The sequence below is a fragment of the Carettochelys insculpta genome, chromosome 16, assembly GCF_033958435.1.
Source record: "Carettochelys insculpta isolate YL-2023 chromosome 16, ASM3395843v1, whole genome shotgun sequence".
NCBI lineage: Eukaryota > Metazoa > Chordata > Testudines > Carettochelyidae > Carettochelys > Carettochelys insculpta.
Genome location: NC_134152.1, coordinates 887,150 through 913,491, shown reverse-complemented (window position 1 = coordinate 913,491; position 26,342 = coordinate 887,150). Strand labels below are relative to the sequence as shown.

Below are 26,342 nucleotides of genomic sequence, written 5' to 3'. Positions count from 1 at the left end.
TACCCTTCATTGCAGGAGGAGTACGGAATGCCTCGAAATAGCACTTTATTTCAAGTGTAGTTCAAAATAGGCTATTCTGGCATTTGGTACTATTGAAACAATCTACACAACTTGCATAGCGCAAATTGTGTAGCTTATTTCGAGTTCAGGCTGTCCTACAGACGTAGTCTAAAAGTTTAACTGGTTAACCAATAAAATTGATGCTTAGCCGTTTCTGTTAACAGTTAAACTCCACTGCTACCCTGCTTGCCCAGCATCCCTGCTGCTGGCCCTGCCCCTGGGATCCTGGCTGCTGGCCCCAGCACTTTTCTGCCACCCACCATCATGGTATCCCAGCTGCCAGCTGTGCACCTGGTCCTAGCTGCTGCCCTGGACAAGTGCTGTGCTGCTGACCCTATAGGATCCATGTCAATTCAGATATATTACTTTCTGGTGAAGCTGATGGGATTGTACCTTGTAGGACCTTTAGAGAAACTAAGCAGCACAAATGTCCAGTCTTCATCTTGTAACGGTAGGAAATTGATCTTGTGATTTGTGATCAATCTTCTTTTGGAAGGTGAAAATATTCTAAATGGCCTACCAATACATCTGTCTTCCCGCTCAAAATATTCACACCCATAATATTAAATGCTTGCTGTAAGAGTCACTGCAGTTGAATTCAGGGGCAACATATGGGAGGTTCACAGGAAGTTACATGCACCTCCCCACCATGTTGCCCTTTGCCGTCAGCACCACATAGCTACTGATGAGTGCGGGGACAGTCCCATCTCTCCCACAGAGTGGCAGGGCCCAGCAGCAGCACAAGCTAGGCACCACTCGAGGGGACAGGCGACCGTCCCCACAGTCACCAGAAGTGGAGCAGCAATTCCAGAGGAGGAGGCAGAGCAGGAGGGGAGCATGAGCAGAGCAGGAACGGAGCAGGGAAAGGGGCACATAGCCAGTGCACTCCCTCCTCCTTGGAATCTCCACACCAGTCACCTCTGATTAAACATCTAACTCTGTTCCTAGCCCCTGCTCGCCCCCAGCCTCTGCCTCCTTGCCCCTGACTGTAACTCCCCCTCCCGGAGTCATGGCTTTGCTCCGAGCCCCAGCTCTGGGACTGGGGTTTAACAGTGATTAGGAAAGGGCTGGCTCTCAGCACTCCACTATTAAAGATGTTCCAGCACCAGTGGTTCACAATGACTCTACTTCAGATATATATTATCTTTAACTGCCTGTATTAACAACAACAAAGCTATCTGTGTTAAAACCCAACACCCCTTTTTTCTTTATTCTTTTTACATAATATCTCTGAGCCATCCAAAACCCCTGAAAAACATCTGATTAAAATTTCAACTCTCTTGCTTTTTGTTAAGAAAAACTAACATGTTTACAGGCCCTGGTGTCAGTCTTGTGCTCAGCTGATTAACAGTAAAGCCGGCATTGGAAAATACATGTTCTGCAGGCACAGATGTGCCTGGGATGCACAGTTAACTCTGCCAATTTTCCAAGCCTTGGAAAATGCTGTGTGTTGACCTTCCACCACTCCAACTGACTGCATTCCAATGAAGGATAAGGCTCTCTGAATTCACTTTGCAGTTCATTTTCTACTGCATTCGTCTCACTCTCTTTTTTTCATGTAACCTTCACCTAAAAGCATCATCAATATAGCTGTCTTCTGAATTTCATGCATTTTTTTCAAGCAGTGACTCTTGGCTCATCTGCTTCAGCACTCCTCTGTTCAGCCCTAGCACTCGGAGGTTCTTCTATTTCTAATATTGATGCAAGTTACAGAAACTCTGATTTAGCAGCAAACTGGACAACAGGCAAAAGAAACGGCATATGTTTATGGCAAGGATCTCACAAGGAGACATTAAGGCCAGGTTTGTCCATTATGGCAGGATTGTTGGGTTTCATGAAATGCTCCAGGGAGCAATGCACAACTGCTTTGAAATCAGCCCATCTCTTCTGGTTTTCACAGGAGCTTTGCTTTTGAGGTGAGTTTGGAAAAGACTGTTGCAAATTAGATAAATATTTGACATTGACAGTGATTGCTCAGCAGACATGACAATCATCTCAACTTTAAAGTGGAAAGTACTGGTAAAAAATCCTCTATTAATTGCCCATGCTCACCTTCCTGCTGAAGAATTTGGGCATCAGATTGTTGTGTTACAGAGCTATCTGAAAGTACAGCTGTTATAGCCCACCTTTTCTCACTGAGTCTTTAAAAGATGTCATATATTGAATTCCAGTGAGTTTACATTAAGAGGTCTGATATCGTTCCTTAATGTCTGAAGCTTTGGCTGTTTTCTTTTGAATGCTTTTGCAGCCTGTGGTGGAAGCATGCATGTTGTCTAGTTGCAGCTGCAACAGCATGATCCACACTACTGGAGGAAAACTAGCTGTAAAGTATGGGCAAAATAGTTAATAGATTCCTTTACCATACTTTGGCGAGCACAACTGTTGCTTGCATTATTGTGTATGCACACCAAGACACAGCCAACCAAGCCCCATTTTTCCACCATAGCATTTAACTTTTCAGCAAGGTTTTCTGCTGTACGTCCTTCTGCCATGCTTTAGGGTCTGTAAAGCTGCAGATCAGCGCTCCCAATTTTCAGTATAATGGCAAGGGATAATCGTGTAGTTTTCCATAGTTAATGTTGTTCACAGAGCCACCTTAGGATTTATGGGGCCATAAACAGTAGTATTAAATTGGTGCCCCTGTGCGGCTGTGTCGATACTAGCAAGTATTTTCTAAAGAAGGGGGCTCTTTTGAAAGACCCCATGGAGCTCCTACATGCAAAAAATGTTCTTTCGAAAGTAAATCGAGAGACTGCAGCACTCCTTTCGAAAGCGCTCTTCCACTCCTGTTTCAGGAAGAACACCTTCTTTTGAAAGCATCTTTTTAAAGAAAATGCATGTACATACTTGATAGGCCCAAGAAGATCAAACAACAGAACACCACCTGTCATCACCTATAGCCCCCCAACTCAAACCTCTGCAATGCATCATTAAAAACGTAAAACCTATTCTGGATCAGGATGCTACAATCCAGAAGGCTCTAGGTGACAGGCCTGTCCCTTCTCATAGGCAACCTCCTAACCTGAGAAAGATTCTCACCAGCAATCACAGGCTTCACCGCAGTAATACTAACCCTGGAACTTTCCTTGCAACAAACCCCACTGCCAACTTTGTCCACATACTTATTCTGGGGATATCATTGCCAGACATAACCATGTTAGTTACAAGATCAAAGGCACATTCTCCTGCACTTCCAGCAACATTATATATGCAATTATGTGCCAACAATGCCCTGCCGCTCTGTGTGTTGGACAGACAGGGTAAAACCTTCACCAAAGAATAAATGGACACAGAACAGACATCAAAAAACTCAATACAGATAAGCCTGTTAGTGAACACTTCAGTGGAGTGGGCCATTTGTTAAAATAGCTGAGAATTTGTGTCCTAGAGCATAAAAAATTTAAAAACTAATTACAGCGAGAAATTTGTGAGTTGGAGTTCATATTCAAATTTGACACTAATGTGTGGAATGAACAGAGACATCAATTACCTCACGCACTACAAGGACTGCCTCCCTTCCTTTGATGTTCATAATTTATCTCAGACAGGACAATCAACACCCCCCACTTCACCCCCTTCCTTCAATCTTATTTGATTTGTCAGTTTTAATTGCATTTTTTTTTTTTTGGTTCTCTGTACTTATGTCAGTCTATACTGGAAATTTAAGATTGATCTGAAGAAGTGGGTCTGTCCCATGAAAGATCATCCCCACATTTAATAGTTTAACTGCCAGAATTTTAATAGGTTGCATGGTTACTGTTTTTACACATTATTTACATCCTTATTGGAAATCAAGATATGTTTTGTACAGATAACTTATGAAACCCGTTTAAGTCTCTCTTGCATGTTTTATCTCTGTGAGAACGGTTTAGACATCTGTTTTGGAAATTTTGGAATGAAAGCCTATGGTGTTCAAAAATCAGCAAAGTCTATATGGAGTACAATCATGCACACGTTTGCATAAAACATGCAGTTATGAGCACAGAAATATTGACTGTAAAAGCTCATACCCAGTTTCATGCACATTTATCCACTCTGGGATTGCAACTATATTTTGCACATATGTTTACCTGCTTGCGCCCACATATTTTGACACATTTTGAAAACTTAGGTCCTTACAAAGTCCATTTGACTATTGCTGCTTCTCATTATTTAAGTTATAGTAGTGCCCAAATAGTCTAGGTGTTTTATAATATAGAAAAGGACACATATTCTTCAGCCAAAACTTTAACTACACATTTTACTTACTATGCCAAAGATAGAGATGCTGTGTTAAACTGAATCTGTGTTTTTTCAGCAATAAACACAACACCCAACCTTAAGAGGGATGAGAGGTCACTGGTCAGTCTCAACCGTATATGCCACTGCCCTTCCCTAGTGAGAGAGAAAAGGGTTCTTGAATAATCAGTGGGGACAGCCCCCTAAACTTCAAAAACATAGGTACATCTACCTGGGCTTGGTTTGCCTCAGGCACTGACCTAAGGAGAAACTAAACAAGAAAAAAAAGTGTGGGCCAACTACATACAGAAGAGTAAACCCACTAAGTAAGCTTCCCATGCACTTTGAACCCAGCAGGTCAGTAATGTATTATTAAATATCCCATTGCTCCACCAGCTTTGGGACAGCAGTACTCACCTGCCATGTACGGACCTGAACCCGATTTGGTTCAACTGTGTAAATGCTTTCTTCATGCATAGCCAGCACTGGAGAATCACAAAGGAAAGACCCTAGAACATTCAGAAGAAAGCGATAAAACCATTGTTGAAATACATGGTTACACACAATCAAAGTAAAGCATTCCGTTCAGAAAGCTGTCTTCTCCTGTACTTCATGAAGTGACAAGCAGGTCATTTTCAGCTCCCACACAACTGTTCCTCCTTCAGTCATTCTGTAGCAGTTCCCAAAATACTCACTCCTCTCCTCCTCATCTGCCCTTTATGCTAGTTTTAGTCAGGATCTACATCCAGAGTATGAAATTATAACTCAGGCAGAAGGTGCTTTATATTCCTTGTTCATATGCGAGGGGTTGAAGAGAAGGAAGTTGGCCAATCCCAGTTTTAAGATCAGATGATCTACCTTTCTATGATTTCACTACAATTAGGAAGTTGTAAGTGAAGGTATGACAGAATTAAAGTTGCTCTGGCACAAACTTAATACTGCATTTTGACCTGGCTATTGATACAGTTATTGTATGAACACATTTGGTTTGATAATGGGGAAGACTGAAAGGACAAAACAAGCAGGAAGGAAAGAGGAATAGCTCAAAATAAGCCACTTCTCAGCAAACACTTGTAGGTTCGTTAGAGAAAATATCTGAACTACCAGCTTTACATCATTAAAAATAAAGTTTGATTTGTATTACATTACAGATGCAATAAAAGATAGGACTTGCATATATGATTTATTAAGAGTTATGTCTCTGGAATGTGCTTCATCAGGGTTTGAGTTTTGTGTGGGTTATTTTAAGCTGATTAAATTATGCGACTAAGGCATTTTAGAGATATAATCAAGCTACACTAGCACTCTTGTAATTTCTATGCTAAAAAGACCTCTAAAAAAGTGGAAATGTGCATCAATTTTTACTACAGCTGAGTTCCCTTTGTTCTATTCAAGATAAATACGAGAATGCAGAGAGGTACAGGTATCAGACTTTGCACTGTATCTAGGGACTTCAGCTAATGATTAAAGCAAAGGTCAGGGAGTTCTGTTCTGGTCAGTGACTCAAATGACTGTGGGTCTGTCTACCTCTTTATGCCTTAGTTTACTGTTCTATAAAATTATCACCCATTTCACAGGAGTGTTGTGAGGGCTAATCAGCACTTGTAAACTTCCAAAATGCAGTATGATAGATAAAGCCTAAGAATTATCATGAGTTCAGTGAACATATCATTTTGGAGGGATTCACCCTCATAGCATGTTCTTCTGTAGGCCATGTCCTATGAAGTCCTACCTGCATTTTGTAAAGTAGCTCCTGAGCATTCAAAGACAGTGACTTGCTTCCCATTCCAGAACACTACAGCATCCTGAAATAGCCAGAAGAGTAGCTCAGTTTCTGCTGGAAACATGAATGAAATCCCTTGATTTGTAACTACTTAGTGCCAACATAGTAATTCTGCTAAAAACCGTTTTCAGACAAAATTCCACATAAAGTCTATGCTATATTCATTTCTGCACACGAAGAAACGACCATGGAATAAACTTTCTATCACAGCCAACACCTTACACCTTCCTCTGTAAATTTGCTGGATTGTCTAACGTCCAGAGGTCAGTAACCAGACAGGCATTAATGAATAATTGTGCTGCCTTGAAATCAGCTCCATTGGAATGTGTTTGGTATAGCATTACTGGTACAGCAATGCTATTTTAGTGATACTCTTTCACGACACACCCACCCTCCCACCCACATTGCATAAAAACAGCTAAAATATATGGAAAGGAAAATCTGAGAAGAATTAAATAAGTGGAAAACTTAGATGCCATCTCTGAAATAATTAAACATTACGTAAGCAAGTCTGGTAAGAAAAAGAACTGCCCACAACAGCTGAGGTGGTGAGTTACCTTAGTGGCAAATACTCCATTTGCGGTCATATCGATGCGAAGACTGTGGGTGGTTCCTGTGCTGAAGAAGGTCACATTAAACAGATTTGGGGATACTTGCACTACTGCCACCTGCTGGTGGAAATGAGATGACATTGCCTGCTCGCTGAGGATCACCACAGAGCTGAGGTTGTTCACTGCCAGTAGGTTTTTCCTGGAACCCCACTACACACAGCAGAGAGAAAAATCGAACATATTTTCATTACAGATTTTTGAAACATAGGAATTCAAAGGGGCCTCAGTTACACAGAGTGTTGGGGGGAGGGCATGTATAACAGTCACATGCAAATAATCTCAGCATGAAATCCTAGTTTCCGAACCATACCTCTTTAGGATATGCTATAACTACATTTATAATCACATTTTCACCCATACTACTTCTATATATGGATGGGAGAGATGTGGATCGGCATTGATCAGTACTCCCTGTCCATACCTGGCAGAAGCTGGGAAAAATAATGATTCAACCAGCAGATCAAATCTGGTGACAAATCACAGTCACATACCACCGGAGGCACGTTGCATGTACACCAAGAAGGATAAAACGGGCTCTTCCATTTAAACTATTACATCTTTTCCTCCCATGCTCTATTCCACCTTTGCACCATCTTGCATTCAGTGCTGCTAGAGAGAGGTAAAGTACTCAACAAGGTAGCTAGCAGTTTGTTCCTATAAAAACCAAGATGTGCATGTGAAGTTCTTTCCCATGACAAATTGTTTCATGTTTGTCTACTCAGAGTCCTACTTGCAGATTTGCCAAGATTTCACCTAGAGCTGGTTGAACTATTTTAGATGAAAAATTAAGTTTCAACCAAAAATTCTTTCCCAAGATTTAGCTGGCAGGCAGCTGCAGCAGAGAATGAGGGAGTAGCAGCATACCAATTACATTTTAGCTCAGTGGTCAGGGCACTGACCTAAGATGTGATGCCTAAGCTCAGTGCTCTCTCCAGTGATGTGAAGAACGGATCTGAAAACCATGAGAGTGTACTAGGCTATGGGATATTATGGGGAAGGCCCTTCTCAATTTCTCCCCTTGAGGCTGTTTCTACTTTTTATAAAAAGCCATCAGAGCAGGAACATGACTCTGGCTCTCTTACCCTATTTGAGTGCCCCAAACACCAGGCTATAGTCACTCACTCTCTACGCCAGTGACCATTCATCATTATAATGAATGACTATGAATTACCAGTATGAACACCCTAGCTCTAATTTCACCCATTTTTACCAAACATCTCAATCAATAGTGCAGTTCAACTTCTCAAGCCACACAAAACCAAATGTGCCAAAATGAAGAGGTCAGAAAGCATTTTACCTGTTCAGCCCCACCTTATTCAGGCTAAATATTATTATTATTTAATATGGTTTATTTCCCTTCCCCTTAAAAAAAGTTTAAGACCAGTCACACAAAAGACTTTCATAAGCAATAACTGGGGAGAGTTCTACTGAATTTAATAGGGATTAGACTAATCAGTTTCTACAAAGCATCACTAGGATTTTTTCAAAATCATACCAAAAGCCTGTATAATAGAGGAGAGCCATACTATTTGTTTTAAGCGAAAACAAATGGGTTGAAAAGATGTGCTCCCCAGCTTACTAGGGAGACATCTGAGGAGACTGTCATTGTTGGAGTCCTCTGTAGAAACAGGAGTCATGTACTGATATTCTTCAGTTATGTTCACTATTTTAAGGAATCCTTTTACTTGTCTGGTATTGTAAGAAGTCTACTTATGCTGTACACTCTTCAAAGCTAGGCCTGCAGGCATCTCTTCTGTAGTCTGGCATTTCTGACGATAAATGTCATTGCTGTCATATGTCCCAGCAATTGAGGGTACCTCCTGCTTGTGAACTCCGGATATGGATAAAATGTGGATGTAGCTGAGTCACTCAACTGGTTCATTGGCTTCAGGTGTCCTGCATAGCTTGGCTCCCTGGAGTCTGGAAGCCGCCTAGTTGGCTCCAGGTGTCTTAACTGGTCTGATTACTCCAGTAAATTCCTCCTAAATCAGTTAGGAGTTACACCACTATGCATCAGTGGTGCAGGGAATATGCAAAATATTAGAAACATTTACCAACACCTTCGTCTCACAGCAAACAAACAAACTAGAGCGGAGAAGGATCTTTTGCTGATTTACCTTTATCTGAGTGATATTCCCCTCCAGCTCTGTAGGGGTCTGAAGCTTCCATCTGTCCTTGCCCTCCAGTGCTCTTGTTCCCTGATTGGACACTGATGCTTTCCTCCACATAGCTATTCTCCCTTTATTGGTACCAGCTGCCAGGAGACCTGCCATTAATAAAGTTTTTCTATATTTTAAATCAAATTCAGCAAAAAGGAATATTAAATCAGGTAAAAACAGCCAACCTTTGGTCTTGTTAGTAATCCAAACAGTCAGAGTTGTATTCCTGAAAACATAAGACTTTAAAACACTAAAGACAGTCAGCATGCAGGCTTAGCTCTGCCAATATCTCTCCATATTGACTAGAACTAAACAAACCAGTCCTGAATCTCCCGTGAGGAGGAGCTGCAAGTATCAAATGGCTTTAGGAAGGTTAAGATCCCTTCTGGGCTACAAGACAGAACAGTGCTTAAACTGTACCAAGAGAGAACCTTAGTTTAAATAGCTCCAGTCACGTTTGTATTCTCAGCATGGATAAGGTCCCCATACCAGATTTCCATCTGATGAAGTGGGTCTTTGCCCACGAAAGCTTATGTTCCAAAATATCTGTTAGTCTATAAGGTGCCACAAGACTTCTTCTTGTTCTCATACCAGATTTGTTACTATTAAGTAGTATCCTGCTGAACATGGTAATATAAGACCTAAGCTTGCTTGCTTGGACTGAGCTGTCAATCGATGGATCTCATCTTTTATGATACCATTAGTGAGTGACTAACCAATCGTTGCTCGGCAGAGCCAATTACAGATGTCACATAAAAAAAAAACGCCAACGGCAGGCATTGTACATTCTTTTTGGATCCTACGCTTTTCCTGTAATGCCTGGATATAAACCCTACAAACCCAGCTCCTCCCCCAAGCCCCACTCGCCCCACAGCTCCCCGACACTGACAAACCTAGCTCCTCCTGCAAGCCCCACTCAAATAAATTAAGAGCCTGTACAGTGGTTTTCCACCAGGACAATCTGTCCTGAACTAGAGTTTCCAGATCATTGGGAGATATGTCTCACATACCTTATGGGCAAGAATGTTGTGGGAGACAGTGTCAAAAGCTTTGCTGAAGTCAAGGCATATCACATCCACTGACTTGCCCAAGTCAGTGGAGCCTGTTACCTCATCATAGAGGCTAATCAGATTGGTTAGGCATTACTTGCCCCTGTTAAATCCATGCTGGCTACTTTTGATCACTTCCCATCTTCCAAGTGCTCCAGAATGGATTACTTGAGAATTCCCTCCATTATTTTCCCAGGGATTGAGGTAAAGCTGACTGGTCTATAGTTCCCTGGATTGTCCTTCTTTCCTTTTTTAAAGATGGGAACTACATTTGCCTTTTTCCAGTCATCTGGGATCTCTCCCGATTTCCAAGAGGCTTCAAAAGATCACGTCCAAAGGCTCGGCAATGATGTCTGCCAATTTCTTCAGTACCCTTGGGTGCATGAAATCCAGAAATTGACTTGTGTACATCGGGTTTTTCTAGGTAGCTCATAACTTGTTCATTCCCCACAAATGGCTGCCCTCCACCTTCCCATACTACATTGACTAGCACCATAGTGTGGGAGCTGTCTTTGTTCGTGAAGATGGAGGCAAAAAAAGCATTGAGTACTTCAGCTTTTGTTACACAATCTGTCGCTAGGTTACCTCCCTCATCCAATAACGGCCCCACAACTTCTCTGATAACTCGCTTATTGTTAAGATGCTTGTAGAAACCCTTCTTGTTACCCTTCACATCCCTTGCCAGCTGCAGTTCCAATTGTGCTTTTGCTTTCCTGATTACTCCCTGGCATTCTCCAGCCATATTTTTATACTCCCCAATCAGCTGTCCACATTTCCATTTCTTATACAAATCCTTTTTGAGTTTAAGCTAACTAAGGATTTCCCTGTTAGGCCAAGCTGGTTGCCTACCATATTCACCTGACAGCCCCACCCACTCTCCCTGACACCCCTATAAACCCAGCTTCTCCCGCTAGCTCCACTCGCCTGACAGCTCCCTGACACTCCTACAAACCCAGATGATGAGTTCCCACGCTGGGGCGGGGAAAGGGGGTACCAAAAGCACCCAGAGCAGCTGAAGCCAGGGCAGGGTCACCCCAGGGCTTGCATTTAGCTGGCAGCCCCCGCTCAAACTCCACCCCTCACCTGGAGCTGCAGCCACCTTTGTCCCTGCAGCCTCAGCAGCTGCAGACACCATAACGAGCTGCAAATGGCTCTTACAGAGCCACATGCAGCTTGGACAGAGCTGCCCAGATGGCTAACTGTGCCCCCGCGATGTGGGCCTGAGGCAAGTGCCTCAGTTGCCTCACCATTGTTACAGCCCTGATGCTGCATGACTTCACATTGGCCTTTAAGATGTCTTTATAGAGCTTATACTGACCATCACCAGGGTGCTTTCTGTGAGCAAGCTGGCCCATAGAAAACCATATTTGGTATCTGTGCATCATCCATCCTCATAACATGACCAATCCAGCGAAACCGTTTGTTCATAAGCATTGTTTCCATGCCCATGACACTACACAGCTTAAGAACCTCTGTGTTAGGAATTTTGTCCCACCAAGTCATGTGGCAGTCTTCCTCAGACAGCGCATATGGAACTGATCGAGTTTCAAAACATTGCAGCTATAAATTGTCCAGGACTCCAAACCACACAGCAGAATATTTAAGACAACTGCTCGATAAATTCCATACCAAGGTAGCAGTTTAACACCATGGTCATTCCTTAGATTATTAGTCTATTTTCCAAAGGCAGTGCTGGCTTTGGCTAATTGAGCAGATATGTCGTGATCCACGTTTATGCTAGAGAAGAGCACATTTCTGGAGGTAGCAGAACTTGTCAACAGCCTTAAGGACTGTACCAGAAGCAGTGATTACTGGGCTCTTTCATCATGATCAAGCAGTGTGCATACATTCCAGGATGGAAAGCGTAGTTTCTGTTTAGTTGTTGATTTTCCCTTGTGACTGCAAAACTTGGCTATCCAGTCAGTTGCGTTTAACTGACAGTGAGCCATTGGAACAAGCCCAGTTTAGGGATTGTTTTCGTTCCCCCTCTTCTTTAAAAGAAAGCAGGATTGTCCCTAAATAGCGCTGCTTTGACACCTGGGCAGCTATGGATACAGGAGCTGTTCAGTTGTTCCAGTTCAGCAGACAGACAACCATCACACCTGACCCACCTACGTGCAAGTTTGTGACTAAACGCTTCCAGTGGTATCCTCCACTTGCATCCAATGTCACTTGCCCCTTGCCGTGGACTTTAATCAAGAGCTAAATCTTTAGCGTCAAGAGAGATACCTTCACATCTGAATGTATTTAAGCGAGGCTGGCTTGCAAGTTCCAACCCCACTCTCTCTTCTCACACTGACCATCGTGCACAGGCACAAGAACGGAAATATATACATTGGGGGGAGGGAGTGTGCAGGTTTGAGATCAGAGTTACCCTGACTGATATACCTAAAAAGGCTCAGTGAGCTCAGTCTGCCCCAGCTTGGAATCAAAGTACTGTTGGTCCACGGCACCTTATTCTGTGTTATTTGGCACAACCCCTTGAGATCACTCCATGGAGGGCTTCCTCAAGCCGCCACCTTGAGGGTGCACCTCAACGCTGTAACACACCAGCGCAAGAGATAAGAACTATAACTATATAAGAATGGCTACAGCGTGCAAACAGGCAGACAATTCAAAACAAGATTTAAGAACTAATGATCACCGTCTCCCCAGGGTTTATTACCTTTAACAGTGCAATAAGAGACACAGTTTACACATTCTCCTGATTCAAAGCCAAGCTGCACATCTGGAAAGAGCACGTAGTTCTCACTCTTCTCCAAATCCCAGAACCTAAGTACACAGAAAACAAGGGGCTTTTAAAAAGTTACACCCTTCCTGATGTCTCACGGAAGATATTCAATGGCATAGAACATGAGACACAAATTTTCTATTGCTGGAATGCCAAAATTGTTACATTTTAAAATTAAACTACTAGCCACCATCTACGGAATGTGCAGAATCTGCATTTTAACTTTGCTCTCCTAGCAATCCTTCTTTTTTCTGATATCATGTACGGCAAAAAGACTTAGAAACCAACTGCCTCATTTACAGACGGGCTTGGATTTCCTTTATGTCCCATGTCACGGTTCTCCATCTTTTTTAAAATGCTTCCCATCCCCATGAACTGCTAATAGTCCTTTAAATTTAAGTAGACTTTTCTAGAACATAGCACTGAAGCCAAATGTATTCCGTGAAAATTAGAAAATGGTACCGGCTCCTTACAGTCATTCTCCCAAAGGTAACCAGGTGACTGTGGGTGATTGTAATAGTAAATCTGTTTTCAAGAAAAGCATACTTCTTGTGCTGCTGAGAATACATGCCCACATTTGCATTTTATTTAGATTAATAATAAAATGCAGATATAAAGTGATACAGATGTTAAAGGAAGACCCAGTTTCAACGAGGTTAGAAATCCAAAAGGAAAAAGAACATATTCTTAAAATACAAAGAAATAAAAGCACACAGAGTATTTCAACTTAGTGGTAAGGCTATACACTGTTTCAAAGTATTCATACGTCATGGCACTTGGCCCGTTATCCTATGCAGGAAGAGAGAATTCCTGACAGATGGGCACAAGAGTCATTTCTTTCAGTGTTAATGTTAGAGTTAGCTGAATCTTTGGTCCACTGCTGAACAAAATTCTTCCAGCTGGTAAGTCTCAAGCCTCTTACCTGAGGACTGTTTCACCTATTGCTGTAACAAGGAGGCTATGGTCAATTAAAATAATGTCTGCAGAGTGACCTATCTTCCCACTCAGCTTCACCTGTTAAAATAAAAACCCATCAATTAGAAAACCAGCAGGTATCAGCACTGCATACCTGGATTGCAAAGCGGAACTACACAAATTAATAATGAACCAAAACTGATCATCTAGTCCAGCATCCTGGCTCCAACACTGGCCAGAACCCAATGCTCTGGAGAAAGAGAGGAGAGAAAAAAGAAGCCTTCCATTAAGTAGATGTGGGATAATCTGTCCCTTAAAGTAAATCTCCTCCTAATCCCTAATAGTTAAAGGGTGTTTTAAATTCTAAAGTATAAGATTTAGTATCTACTCCAACATTTATTAGGATAGACTAATATACATTCTAGTTATACACAAATGTCAAAACCCTTTCTGCATCTTGCTATTTTTAAATTGCTTTTTTAAAAGCAGTAGTCTCTAGTGTTGCAGTGTATTGAACAAACGTGCATTAGTTTCCACTGAAAAGCGACATTAGATTTTGCTCTGATTCCAGTCACTGGTGTAGCTGGACAGGTGCAACAACTTTAGAACGCTACGGTTGCTGTTTGTACTGGTGGAGCATCCCCTGGCATTTCACAAAAGAGTAAACTCAACCACTACTAAGATTCGTCTGAGATTATTCCTGCTCAAAAGCAGGATAAATTCTACCATCTGCACCAAAAGACAGGGTTGCAAAGGGCAATTATGTCTACAACTAGAATTAAGGCAAAACTCTGATGTAGACAAAGCCATAAAACAGCAAAATAGGTCATAAGACTATTCTATTTTCCATTGAACATCACTTCTTAAAGCCTTCAGCAATGCTTAGCCCAATCCCTTTATGGTTCTTCCTTGTGCTTCCCTCACTGAACCTATCCTGGCTTCTTCCTCTTTTGTTCATTATGGAGAGCAATACTGATGCTTAATGAGGAAAAATTATAAAAGGAGTAAGAGGAGAGGTCAGGGCAGCAATCAGTGAAAAGTAGAGAGAAGGAAGCAAAAGAAGAACTTAAAAATTACTTAGAAAAGTTGGATGTATTTAAGTCAGGTGGGGATGACCAAATGCAACCTAAAACACTCAAGGAGTAGATAGAGGAGATATCTGAATCACTAGCTATCATCTTTGAAAAGTCACGGAAAACAGGAGAGACTCCAAAAGACTGGAAAAGGGCAAATAGAGAGCCTATCTGTAAAAGGGAAATAAGGACAACCCAGGAAACTACAGATGAGTCAGTTTAACTGTGCCAGGAAAGATAATGGAGCAAATAACGAATCCATCTGCAAACATCTAGAAGATAAGAAGTTTGTAAATAACAAATCAGCATGGACTTGTAAAGAATAAATCACGTCAAACCAATCTGATGGCCTCCTTTGATAGGATAATGGGGAAGAGGTAGATGGGGTATACCTAGACTTCGGTAAAACATCTGATAACAGTCCCGCATGACCTTCTTTGTAAATAAGCCAGGGAAATACAATCTAGATGGGGCTACTATAAGGTGGGTGCGTAACTAGTTGGATAATCATTCCCAGAATGTAGTTATTGGTTCACAATCATGCTGGAAGGGCATAACAAGTGAGGCTTTGCAGGGATCAGTTCTGGAACTGGTTCTATTCAATATCTTCATCAATGATTTAAACGGCATAGGAGTACGTTTACAAAGTTTGCGGATGATACCAAACTGGGAAGGGCTGCAACTGCTTTGGAGGACGGATAATAATTCAAAATTATCTGGACAAACTGGAAAATGATCTGAGGTAAATAGGATGAAATTCAATAAGGACAAATGAAAAGTACTCTGCTTAGAAAGGAACAATCAGTTTCTCACATACAAAATGGGAAGTGACTGTTTAGGAAGGAGTTCTGTGAAAAGGGATCTAGGGGTCATAGTGGACCATGAATTAAAGTGTCAGCGTGATATTAAAAAGTATTACTTGACAATGGTGATATTTACATTGTTGCCATTACTCACTAGCATTATCATTCCATTAAGAACAACTGGGACTGTAAAATACACACACTTCAGGGTCCACCCACTTAGAGCTTCTGTTTTTGTCTCCAGACGCAGGATGATGGTTGTAACAAGACTACAAAACCGTAAAGGTTAGGAACACTAACGCCAATAGACAGAGGATACCAAAAGGCAAAAGAGAGAAAGATAAAGAAAGGGAGAGAGAGAGAGAGACTGCTTTTTCCTACATGCCTCAAAGAACTCAAGACCTCCTACAACATAGGTAAAAGGCTGGACAGTGCACAAGGGTGGTAGGAACCAACTTTGTAAATAAATTGTACTGGGTGTTTTACTAACATAAAGGTCACTGAAATGTGTGTGGACCCTAAAAGCAACAAAAGTGAGCAGAGCCCTGACAAAGAAGGACAGACTAGGGGAAATTAGGTATGCAAGAGAAAAAAAAAACATATTCCTGAATTAATCACCACAATTCTTGGCTCCACATTTGAAGGAAGATATATTTCCTTAAGGGTGGGATTTTGTCTCAGGTATAAAGGTGACCCTTGATTAATTTGCCACGCAACAGAAAGTTGGCAAAAGTAAAAGAGACGGTATACATACATAGAAACTGATGCTGTACCTCAGCAGCACCTAACCATTACCTCTCAGCGTACCTCACCTACCTTCATGATTTCCTCTGCTTCTCCCTCAAGAGTGATTGTATACATGGACAACAGGAGGTTCTCTGTTATTACCACCAAAACATCCCTTTTCTCGATGACCAGGAGCTTTTGGATTGGACTGTCCATGCTCAATGCATGTCTTGTCTTTCCTTTTTCATTCACATAATGCACAGATCCTGCAGTTAAAACAAGCCATTTACATACCATTTTGTTCCAATACACATATAAACCACAAAAATTAGTGATCAATAATGTTAATGGTCTGAAAAACCCACAAAAGGAAGTTATTTAGAGTCAAGGTCAAACAGAAAAAATAAATTTCTTAATCCTAGTTAAGGTTACTCTTCTACTTTAATAACACGTTCCTGAAATACTGAAAAGCAAACAAATACAGACAGTTAAAACCAACAACCACATCTTTACTTCTCTTCTTACACTTTGTTGGAGCCAAGACAGTATAGCAGTTTAAACAGGAAGAACACATATCAAAAGTTGTTCTTTTCTCCAAAGAAATGGAAAAATTAAAATCATATCTTAAAAAGAAGATAATCTGTCTTTAACATATATCTTTCTTGTCTGTAGTCCTAGCTATGGATGCATGATAGTTTCTGAAACCTTGGAGATTACCAATGTGTTGTGGAAAGGCAATAGCAAAAAGATTTATATTCATGCAGTCAGGAAAAGAGAAGTTTGGTGAGTGACCATAACTGGGTGTTTGTAGGAGGGCAATGTTATAAAATTAGAACAAAGGACATTAAACAATATAAATTGGAAATGAAAAATAGAAAACAAATACAGCGCCTTGCAAAAAAAGACAGTGAATAACACAGCAGCTGCCAGCAAATATTCAACTATAGAGAAATGTCAAATGTAGATTAAATAAGCCATGACAATTTATTTAACTTGCTGAAGTGTGTGAAACACGGAGGACACAACGTAGAAAAGAAATTTGAAAATGGCAGTGCTTAAGTTATTACTGAAGCATTAAGGCTGTGCCTACATTGCCTCTCCCTTTTGGAAGGGGCATGAAAATGTGGCCAATCAGAAATGCAAATGAGGCACAGATTTAAATCTCTCATTCCTTATTTGCATACTTGCATGGGATCTTGATTCTGGAAAAGCTGATTTTGAAAGCCAAAACAGCCATGTAAGATGGGGGTTCATTCGAAAGGAAACCCTGCTTTCAAAAGCACTCTTCTTCCTGAAAAAAATTAGGAAGAACGGTGTTTTCGAAAGCAGGGTTTCCTTTGAAATGAACCCTGTCTACCCAGCTGTTCCAAGTTACTCACCTTCATGTAGTAATGATGGTTCTTCAAGATATGTCGCGGTGGGTGCTCCACCACAGGTGTCAGGCTTGCCCTGGTGCTGCAGACGAGAGATCTCCAGAGCTATTTTCAGACGGACCATGCATGCGTGGGCTCTGATGCACTGCTTCATGCTCTTTTAATCATGTGCACAGTCCAGTCCAAGCCAGTTCCTCAAAACCACTTTGAATCTGAAACAGGAGAACAGAAGAATCATCCAAAGCAGGGAGTAAGGGTGGATAGGGGAGCACCCACAAGCACACATCTTGAAGAACAATTGTTACTGCATGAAGGTGAGTAACTTCCTTTTTCTTCTTCGAGTGTCTTTGTGGGTGCTCCACCTTAGGTGACTAAGTAGCAGTACCTCAGAACAAACTAGGAGGCAGGTACTGGATTTAGGTCTTGTCCAGGACAGGTAACACTGCTGTGGACAGAGAGGTAACCTCAGTCATCTGACGATGGATGGCGTAGTGCTTGATGAAAGTGTCGTGGGAATCCCAGGTCGCTGCCCTGCAGCTATCATGGTGGGATACTTCTCTGAAGAACACCATCGACGCTGCCATCACTCTGGTCAAATAGGCCTTTGGTTGGCATGGTAAGGACATGCCCCGCAATGAATAGCAAGTAGTGATGCAGGATGCGATAAGGTTCGAGAGTCTTTGCGAAGGTATTGCTTCTCCCTTAGAGCGGCAAGCTATGGATACCACCGGCCTATCAGTCTTCCAAAAGGGTTTGGTTCTGTCAATATAAAAGGCTAACCTTTTGGGCAGATGTAATCTCTGGAAGGAAAATGGTCTTCAACATAAGCAAGTAGAATGAGGTGGTAGCCATAGGTTCAAATAGGTCACTCAATAATGGTCTTTAGAACCAAGTCCAAACTCCACAGGCGTGAAATAGGCTGCCTCAGGGAGCAGGGTAATCAGGCTCTTAAGGAAACATGATGTAATATGGTGAGGAAAGACCAACGTGCCATTCATTGCGTGCTGGAAGACTGATAATGCCACCAAGTGCACTTTTAGTGATGTCAATGCTATACCTTGTCATTTCAGGTCTAATAAGTAGTCCAGGATTGTGTTGATCGGAGCTTCACTTGGAGACTATTGTCTGGAGGAGCACCAGATTGTGAACCTCTTCCATTTAGAAAGGTAAGTCTTGCATGTATTTTGTTGCCTATTCTGCATCAGGACTTCCTTCACTTGTTCCGAGCAGAGGTCCTCGGCACCCTCAAACCAGCAACGAGCCAGGCTGAGGTGCAGTGTGTGAGGTTGTGGGTGCAGAATTGACCACTGGTCCTGAGTTAACAGATCTGGAGGACAGGGTAGGAGCTGTGGAGTGCACAATGACATCCTGCATAGGAGCAGAAACCAATGTTGATGTGCCCATGTCAGGACTATCAATAGGAGTGTGACTCTGTCCCTGTTGACCTTCTCCAGCACTCTGGGAATTAGTATTGTCCGAGGGAACACATACAGACTATGTCTACATTAGCCCCAAACTTCGAAATGGCCATGCAAATGGCCATTTCCAAGTTTACTAATGAAGCGCTGAAATACATATTCAGTGCCTCATTAGCATGCGGGCGGCCGTGGCACTTCAAAATTGGCACAGTTCGCCGCCGCGCGGCTCGTCCAGACGGGGCTCCTTTTCGAAAGGATCCCGCCTACTTCGAAGTCCCCTTATTCCTATGAGCAGATGGGAATAAGGGGACTTTGAAGTAGGAGGGATCCTTTCGAAAAGGAACCCCGTCTGGACGAGCTGTGTCAATTTCGATGTGCCGCAGCCGCCCGCATGCTAATGAGGCGCTGAATACGTATTTCAGTGCTTCATTAGTAAACTTCGAAATGGCCATTTGCATGGCCGTTTCGAAGTTTGGGGCTAGTGTAGACATGGCCACAGTAGTGGACCCCTCCAACAAATCAAAAGGGCATAGCCTAGCAAGACAGGCCCCAGTCCCGCTCTGGAGCAGTAGTGGTGGCACTGCCAATTCAGATGAGTCACAAATAAATGTATCACGGGAAACCCCCATTGGTAGAATATGGGATGGAGAACACTGAGGTGAATTTCCCACTTGTGGTGTTATGCAAAGCACCTGCTCAAGGTGTCTGCTTCTGTGTTGTTGACGCCTGTACGTCACTACCAGCGTTATGTTGTTGCAAATACACCAGTTCCACAGGAGGATTGCCTCTGTGCATAGGGAGCGAGAATGTGTCCCTCCCTGACGATTAATATAGTACATCGTGGCCATATTGTCCGTGATTATCTTTACGGACGCGTTGCAAATACACAGTAGGAAGTGCTTGCACTCATTGCACAACACCCTGAGCTCCAACAGGTTTATATGAAGGGATGTTTCCATGGTGGACCACTGTCCTTGTATGGAGCAACCATTCAGATGCACCTCCCATCCTATAAGGGAGGCATCTATCATTCCCAGTGAGGCCAATTACGGCTGATGGAATGGGATGCCTGGAAGAAGGTTGTCCGACACAGTCCACCAAGGTAGCAAGAGTAGTATGGCGCTCAGCACCATAACCCTTTTGTGGATATTGCAACTTGCAGGTTCATAAACAGTTGCTATCCATTCTTAGATACACCAAAAGCATATGTGTGCGTGTTGAACCACATGTGGTGGCTGTCATGTGACCCATAAGTTGCAAGCAGGTCATAATCTGTACCTTTGGACTGGCCGATACCATGCGGATGATGTCTTGGATAGTGCAGTAATGGTGGAGTGGGAGATATGCCCAACCTGTAATGGCATCCAGCCTTGCACCAATGAACTCTGTGCTTTGTGTGAGTTCCAGAACCAACTTTTCGTCATTTATAATAAGGCCCAGACAAAGAAAGGTAACTCTTGTGACCTGTACCATGGTGGTAATGTCCACTCGAGACACTCCTTTGAGAAGGCAATCATCCAGGTACGGAAAATGATAACGTAGAGGTGTCGAAGGTGCACTGCAATGGTTTTTGAGAGTACCCTGGGAGCTGCGGCCAGGTCGAAGGGTAAAACCCTGTACTGGAAGTGTTCTTCTCCCACAATAAATGGGAGAAAGCATCTGTGGGCAGGATGGATAGTTATATGAAAGTAAGTGTCCTAGATATCGAGAGCCACAAACCAAACTCCGCAATCCAGTGTGGGAAGTTATAGAGGTCAAAGTAACCATCTTGAAACGTTGCTTGCCCAGGAAATGATTCAGGTTTTGAAGGTCCAGTATTGGCCTCCAACATCCCCCAACTTCTGGGTGCGGAAATACCAGGAGTAGAATCCTCTCCCTCTGAACTCACCTGGTACTTGTTCCACAGCCTTAATGCGTAGGAGTTGTCCCACCTCTTGTCTTAGAACAATCTTGTGAGAGGGGTCCTTGAAGAGGGACGGAGTAGGAGGGGTAGTGGGTGGAACAGAATAGAGAGGGATGGTGTAACCTGACGAAACTATTTCAAGCACCCATTTGTCAGTCATTATCTGTGACAATTGGTTGTAATAAGGTCTTAAGCAAAGATCAAATAGGCTCTCTGGGGGAGGAAGGAGGATGGCAATGGTGGCGTTGTGGCTCTCAGGCAAACTATCAAACTTGCTGTCCTGACTGTTGTGGTGGTTGACTGTGGGACTGGTTATTTCTGCACCTCGATGACCTCTGCATAGGCCTAGACTGGTTGAACTGTCTCTGATGGAATTGTACCCTCTGAAACAGTTGGTTATAACTCTTCTGGTATGGCCCAAACCATCTGCATCTAAATGGTGGAGTGTACATGTCCAAGGTTCTTAAGGTGGTGTGCAAGTCTCTCCTAAAGTGTAACACCATGTCAGTAGATTCAGGAAATAACTTTTCTTTGTCAAATGGGAGGTCTCCACCTTATTTTGGAGCTCCTTGAGGACGCCTGAGATTTGGAGTCAGAATGCCAGTCTTATCACTACTGCAGTGGCTATAGAACAAGTCGCTGTGTTGGCCACATCAAGGGTGATTTGTACAGTGGTTTTGGACACAGCATAGCCCTCTTGCATGATAGCTTTCAATATGGGCTTCTTTGCTAGTTGTCAAAGTTATGGTTGGACGAATGAGCAGCATGGTTGGCAATTCGCAAAAGTAAGGTAGAAGAGGAATAGATCTTCCTGCCAAAAAGGTCAAGATGCTTAGAGTCTTTGTCCAATGAGGCCAGCTTATGTTGTGGGGCCTGAAACCTATATTGGAAGGCCTCCACCACCACAGAGGTTGATTGCAGGTGAGTAAAAAGGAGTTCCATGTCTTCTGCAGGCATAAAATACTTCTTGTCTGCCCATTTCATTAGTTACAAGGATGGATGCTGGCGTTTGCCATATATTGTCAGCCACATCCACTATTGCCTCACCCAAGCCGTGTCTACACGTGCACACTACTTCGAAGTAGCGGCACTAACTTCGAAATAGCGCCCGTCACAGCTACACGTGTTGGGAGCTATTTCGATGTTAACATCGACGTTAGGCGGCGAGACGTCGAAGCCGCTAACCCTATGAGGGGATGGGAATAGCGCCCTACTTCGATGTTCAACGTCGAAGTAGGGACCGTGTAGTCGTTGCGCGTCCCGCAACTTCAAAATAGTGGGGTCCGCCATGGCGGCCATCAGCTGAGGGGTTGAGAGATGCTCTCTCTTCAGCCCCTGCGGGGCTCTATGGTCACCGTGTGCAGCAGCCCTTAGCCCAGGGCTTCTGGCTGCTGCTGCTGCAGCTGGGGATCCATGCTGCATGCACAGGGTCTGTAACCAGTTGTCAGCTCTGTGTATCTTGTGTTGTTTAGTGCAACTGTGTCTGGGAGGGGCCCTTTAAGGGAGCGGCTTGCTGTTGAGTCCGCCCTGTGATCCTGTCTGCAGCTATGCCTGGCACCCTTATTTCAATGTGTGCTACTTTGGCATGTAGACGTTCCCTCGCAGGGCCTATTTCGATGTGGTGCTGCGCAACGTCTATGTTCAACATCGACGTTGCCAGCCCTGGAGGACGTGTAGACGTTATTCATCGAAATAGCCTATTTCGATATCGCCACATTGAAATAGGCTACTTCGATGTAGGGTTCACGTGTAGATGTAGCCCCAGAGGGATAGCAATCTTTGAAGAGACTGGCGGTCTTAGGTTCTTTAATAAGCCCTGCTGTCCCTCTCAAACCTCCACCAATTTGACACCTTGGCTGGTAGCCACCCTGCTGAACAGGTCTTGAAATTCTCTAAGGTCATTTGGGGGGTGGGGGGTGGGGGGAACATACATAATGTATTTAAAACAAGAACAGTCACTAACTAACTTTTTTTTTTTTGAACATAAAACAAGTTAACGGTAAACTAGGAACAAGGGAGTCTGTTAGCTCCAACAAATGGGAACAAGAACTATGAACTTTTAACTCAGCAACTTCAGTTTTACACTTTTTTTTTTTTAAGAGTGTAAGAAACATTACTCACCTTCATGCAATAATGATTCTTCAAGATGTGTCCCTGTGGGTGCTCCACCCTAGGTGTCAGGCTTGCTCTGGCACCGCAGCTCAGAAATCTTGATAGCTGTTTTCAGCCAGACTGCGCATGGACAGGCTCCAACGCGCCATTTTGTGCTCTATCATGTGCACGATCCAGTCTCAGCCAGTTCCTCGAAACCACTTCGAATCTGAAATAGAAAAGCACAGAGAAGAATCCAAAGCAGGGAGGAAGGATGGGTGGTGGAACACCCATGGGGACACATCTCAGAGAATCCTCACTACTGCACCAAGGTGAGTAACTTCTTGTTCTTGTTGAAGTGTCCCTGTGGATGTCCCATGTTAGGTGAGTGAGCAGTAGTACTCCCCCTGTGAATAAACAAGGAGGCGGGTACTGGATTCAAGTCTTGTCCAGGACAGAGAGCACCACCGTGGACAAGGAGGTATCCTCAATTATCCGTTGATAGACAGTGCAGTGCCTGACAAATGTATTGTAGGATGACCAGGTCACTGCCCTGCAGATGTGGCAAGGGGGATTACTCTGAAGAGTGCCATCGACACTGCCATCACTCTGGTTGAGTGTGTCCTCAGTTGGCATGGTAAGAACATGCACCGCAGGGAGTAGCAAGTCGTGCTGCAGAGTGCGGTAAGGTTAGAGTCTCTCTGCAAAGATATCGCTTCGCCTTTAGAGCGACAGGATATAGACACCGTCAGCCTCTCAGTCCTCTGAAAGGGTTTGGTTCTGTCGATGTACAAGGCTTGAGCTCTTCTGACATCCAGTGAGCACAATCGCATGTCATGTGCCAAAGCGTGCGGTTTAGGATAAAATGCAGGCAGCACTATTGGGCCATTAATGTGGAGTTCCAAGGCAGCCCTGCAAATGAATCGGGGATGTAGTCTAAGTATCACCCCATCTCTGTTAAAAATCATATACAGCAGGGTCGCCATAAGGGCGGACAACTCACTCACCCTTCGGGCATACATAATCGCCAGGAGGAACACAGTCTTTAACATTAACAATCTGAGTGGGGCCGTGGCCATAGGCTGGAATGGGCCTCTCATTAATGTCTCTAGGATCAAGTCCAAACTCCATGGGGGCACAACAGGCCACCTCGGTGGGTGCAGAGTAGCCAGCCCTTTAAGGAAACGTGCTGTAATTCGGTGAGCAAAGACAAAGGTGCTGTATTATGTGCGCCTGAACGCTGGTATGGCGGCCAGGTGCACTTTCAAAGATGCCAATGCCAGATCGTTGTTGTTTTAGGTCCAGCAAATAGTCCGGAATAGAGTAGATCTGTGCTTCACTCAGAGACAGTTGCCTGGAGGAGCACCAGATAGTGAATCACTTCCACTTAGAAAGGTAAGCCTACATGTATTTTGTAGTCTGCTCTGCATAAGGACCACTTTTACTTTATCCAAGCAGAGGTCCTCAGCACTGTCAAACCAGCAATGATCCAGGCGGTGAGGTGAAGAGTGTGAGGTTGTGGGTGTACAATCACCCCTTGATTCTAAGTCAACAGATCTATGGGACAAGGCAGGAGCTGCGGCATATGGCGCAGGACAGGGAATCAGAGCTGACTGCCCATGCAGGTGCTATCAGTATGAGCTTGGTTCCATCCCTGTTGGACTTTCTCCAGTACTCTAGGCATTAGCACTGTTGAGGGAAAATGCATAGAATAGTGGATCCCTCCAATTGATTAAGAATGCGTCACCCTTGGAGTCTGGCCCCAGACCTGCTCTGGAGCAATATCGTTTGCACTGGCAATTCAGGTGGGTAGCAACTAAGTCTATGACTATGACGGGGAGAAGAGTGTCATGGCAGATCTCCCATTCGTGATTTGGTGCAAAGCATCTGCTCAAGGCATCTGCTTCCATATTGTTGACACTTGGTAAGTACAAAGCTACTAGCGTTAGGTCATTGTGAATGCACCAGTTCCATAGGTGAATTGCCTCTGCAGAGAGAGACTGAGAGCGTACTCCTCCTTGGCGATTGATGTAATACATCATAGCCATGTTGTCTGTAAGTATCTTGACAGGCATGCCGCGAATGCATGGCAGAAAATGGATGCAGGCATTGTGCACCGTCTTGAGCTCCAATAGATTCATGTGGAGAGACGCCTCCATGGTGGACCATCGGCCTTGTACAGACTGGCCGTTGAGGTGGGCTCCCCATACCAGTAGGGAAGCATCCATCATTATGAGTACGGTTGGCTGTGGCTGATGAAACGGGACACCCGTCAGTAGATTGTCTGGTATCATCCACCACCGCAAGGATTGGAGGACGTTGTTTGGCACCATGACCCATTTGTGAAGATTGCGATTTGTGGGTCTGTACAAGGTCACTATCCAATGTTGGATGCGTCAAAACTGCAGGCATGCATTTTGAACCACACAAGTAGCGGCAGCCATGTGCCCCATGAGTTGCAAGCAAGTGATAATCTGTGCTTTCAGGCTTGTAGAGACCGTAGGGACAATGTCTTGGATAGCACAATATCGCTGGGGAGGAAGATATGCACGAGCAGTGACAGAGTCTAGCCTCTCACCAGTAAATTCTATGTTTTGAGTGGGCTCCAGGATCGATTTCTGTTAGTTTATGAAGAGGCCCAATGAGAGAAAGGTGGCCTTCATAACCCGTATCATAGGGTCGACTTCTGTCTGAGATACCCCTTTTATAAGACAATTGTCCAGGTATGGGAAGATGATGACATCTAGCTATCAAAAGGTGCACTGCGACCATTGTGAGGGTCTTGGAGAATACCCTGGGAGCCGTGGCAAGGCCGAAGGGCAAGAACTGGTACTGGAAATGTTCCTCGCCACCTACAAACCATAGAAATAGTCTGGGATGGACTGAGTGGGATGGATAGTTATATGAAGGTAGGCATCTTGGAGGCTGACAGCCGCAAACCAATCCCCATGATTTAACACAGGAATTATGGAGGTCAACATCACTGTTTTGAAGAATTGTTTTCAGAGGTAGCAATTCAAATTTTGAAGGTCCAGAATGGGCCTCCAACCCCCAGATTCCTTTTGGGTGAGGGAGTACAGGGAATAGAAGCCTCTCCCTGTGAGCTCATCTGGAACGGGTTTCACTGCCCCTATGGCAAATAGGTAATCCACCACTTGTCAAAGCACAGTTTCAAAAGAGAGGTCTCTGAAGAGGGACGGGGTAGGTGGGGTGATGGGTGGGATGGCTCGAAGAGGGATGACATAAACAAAAGACACTATTTCTGAACACTCATCTGTCTGTTGTTACTCTGGACCATTGATCGAGATATGATCAAAAGTGGTGCTGGAAAAACTTTGGGGAAGGAGGAGTGGCCATCGTCTTGATAGGAATGGGGCTATCAACGACACCATCAAACTTGCTGCCTTGTTTGTTGCTGTTGTTGGCCAC

The 26,342-nt window shown here is 43.7% G+C and overlaps 1 protein-coding gene and 1 pseudogene across 7 annotated transcripts in view; both read right to left on the bottom strand.

Annotated features, from left to right (window-relative positions):
- The window catches only part of IFT140 (intraflagellar transport 140), a 193,459-nt gene that overhangs the window by 132,311 nt on the left and 34,806 nt on the right, over nucleotides 1-26,342 (bottom strand). For 6 of the 7 annotated variants that reach the window (XM_075011173.1, XM_075011176.1, XM_075011177.1 and 3 more), the window contains 7 exons: nucleotides 16,219-16,394; nucleotides 13,534-13,625; nucleotides 12,546-12,652; nucleotides 8,790-8,938; nucleotides 6,619-6,822; nucleotides 6,011-6,083; nucleotides 4,696-4,787 (listed from right to left, as the gene is read on the bottom strand). In XM_075011173.1, coding sequence (XP_074867274.1) covers nucleotides 4,696-4,787; nucleotides 6,011-6,083; nucleotides 6,619-6,822; nucleotides 8,790-8,938; nucleotides 12,546-12,652; nucleotides 13,534-13,625; nucleotides 16,219-16,394 — 893 coding nt within the window. Of the gene's footprint in view, nucleotides 1-4,695; nucleotides 4,788-6,010; nucleotides 6,084-6,618; nucleotides 6,823-8,789; nucleotides 8,939-12,545; nucleotides 12,653-13,533; nucleotides 13,626-16,218; nucleotides 16,395-22,943; nucleotides 23,010-26,342 lie in introns of those variants that run through there. The other variant, XM_075011179.1, reaches the window with a different exon arrangement.
- LOC142021605 (E3 SUMO-protein ligase ZBED1-like) lies at nucleotides 1,332-2,230 on the bottom strand (annotated as a pseudogene).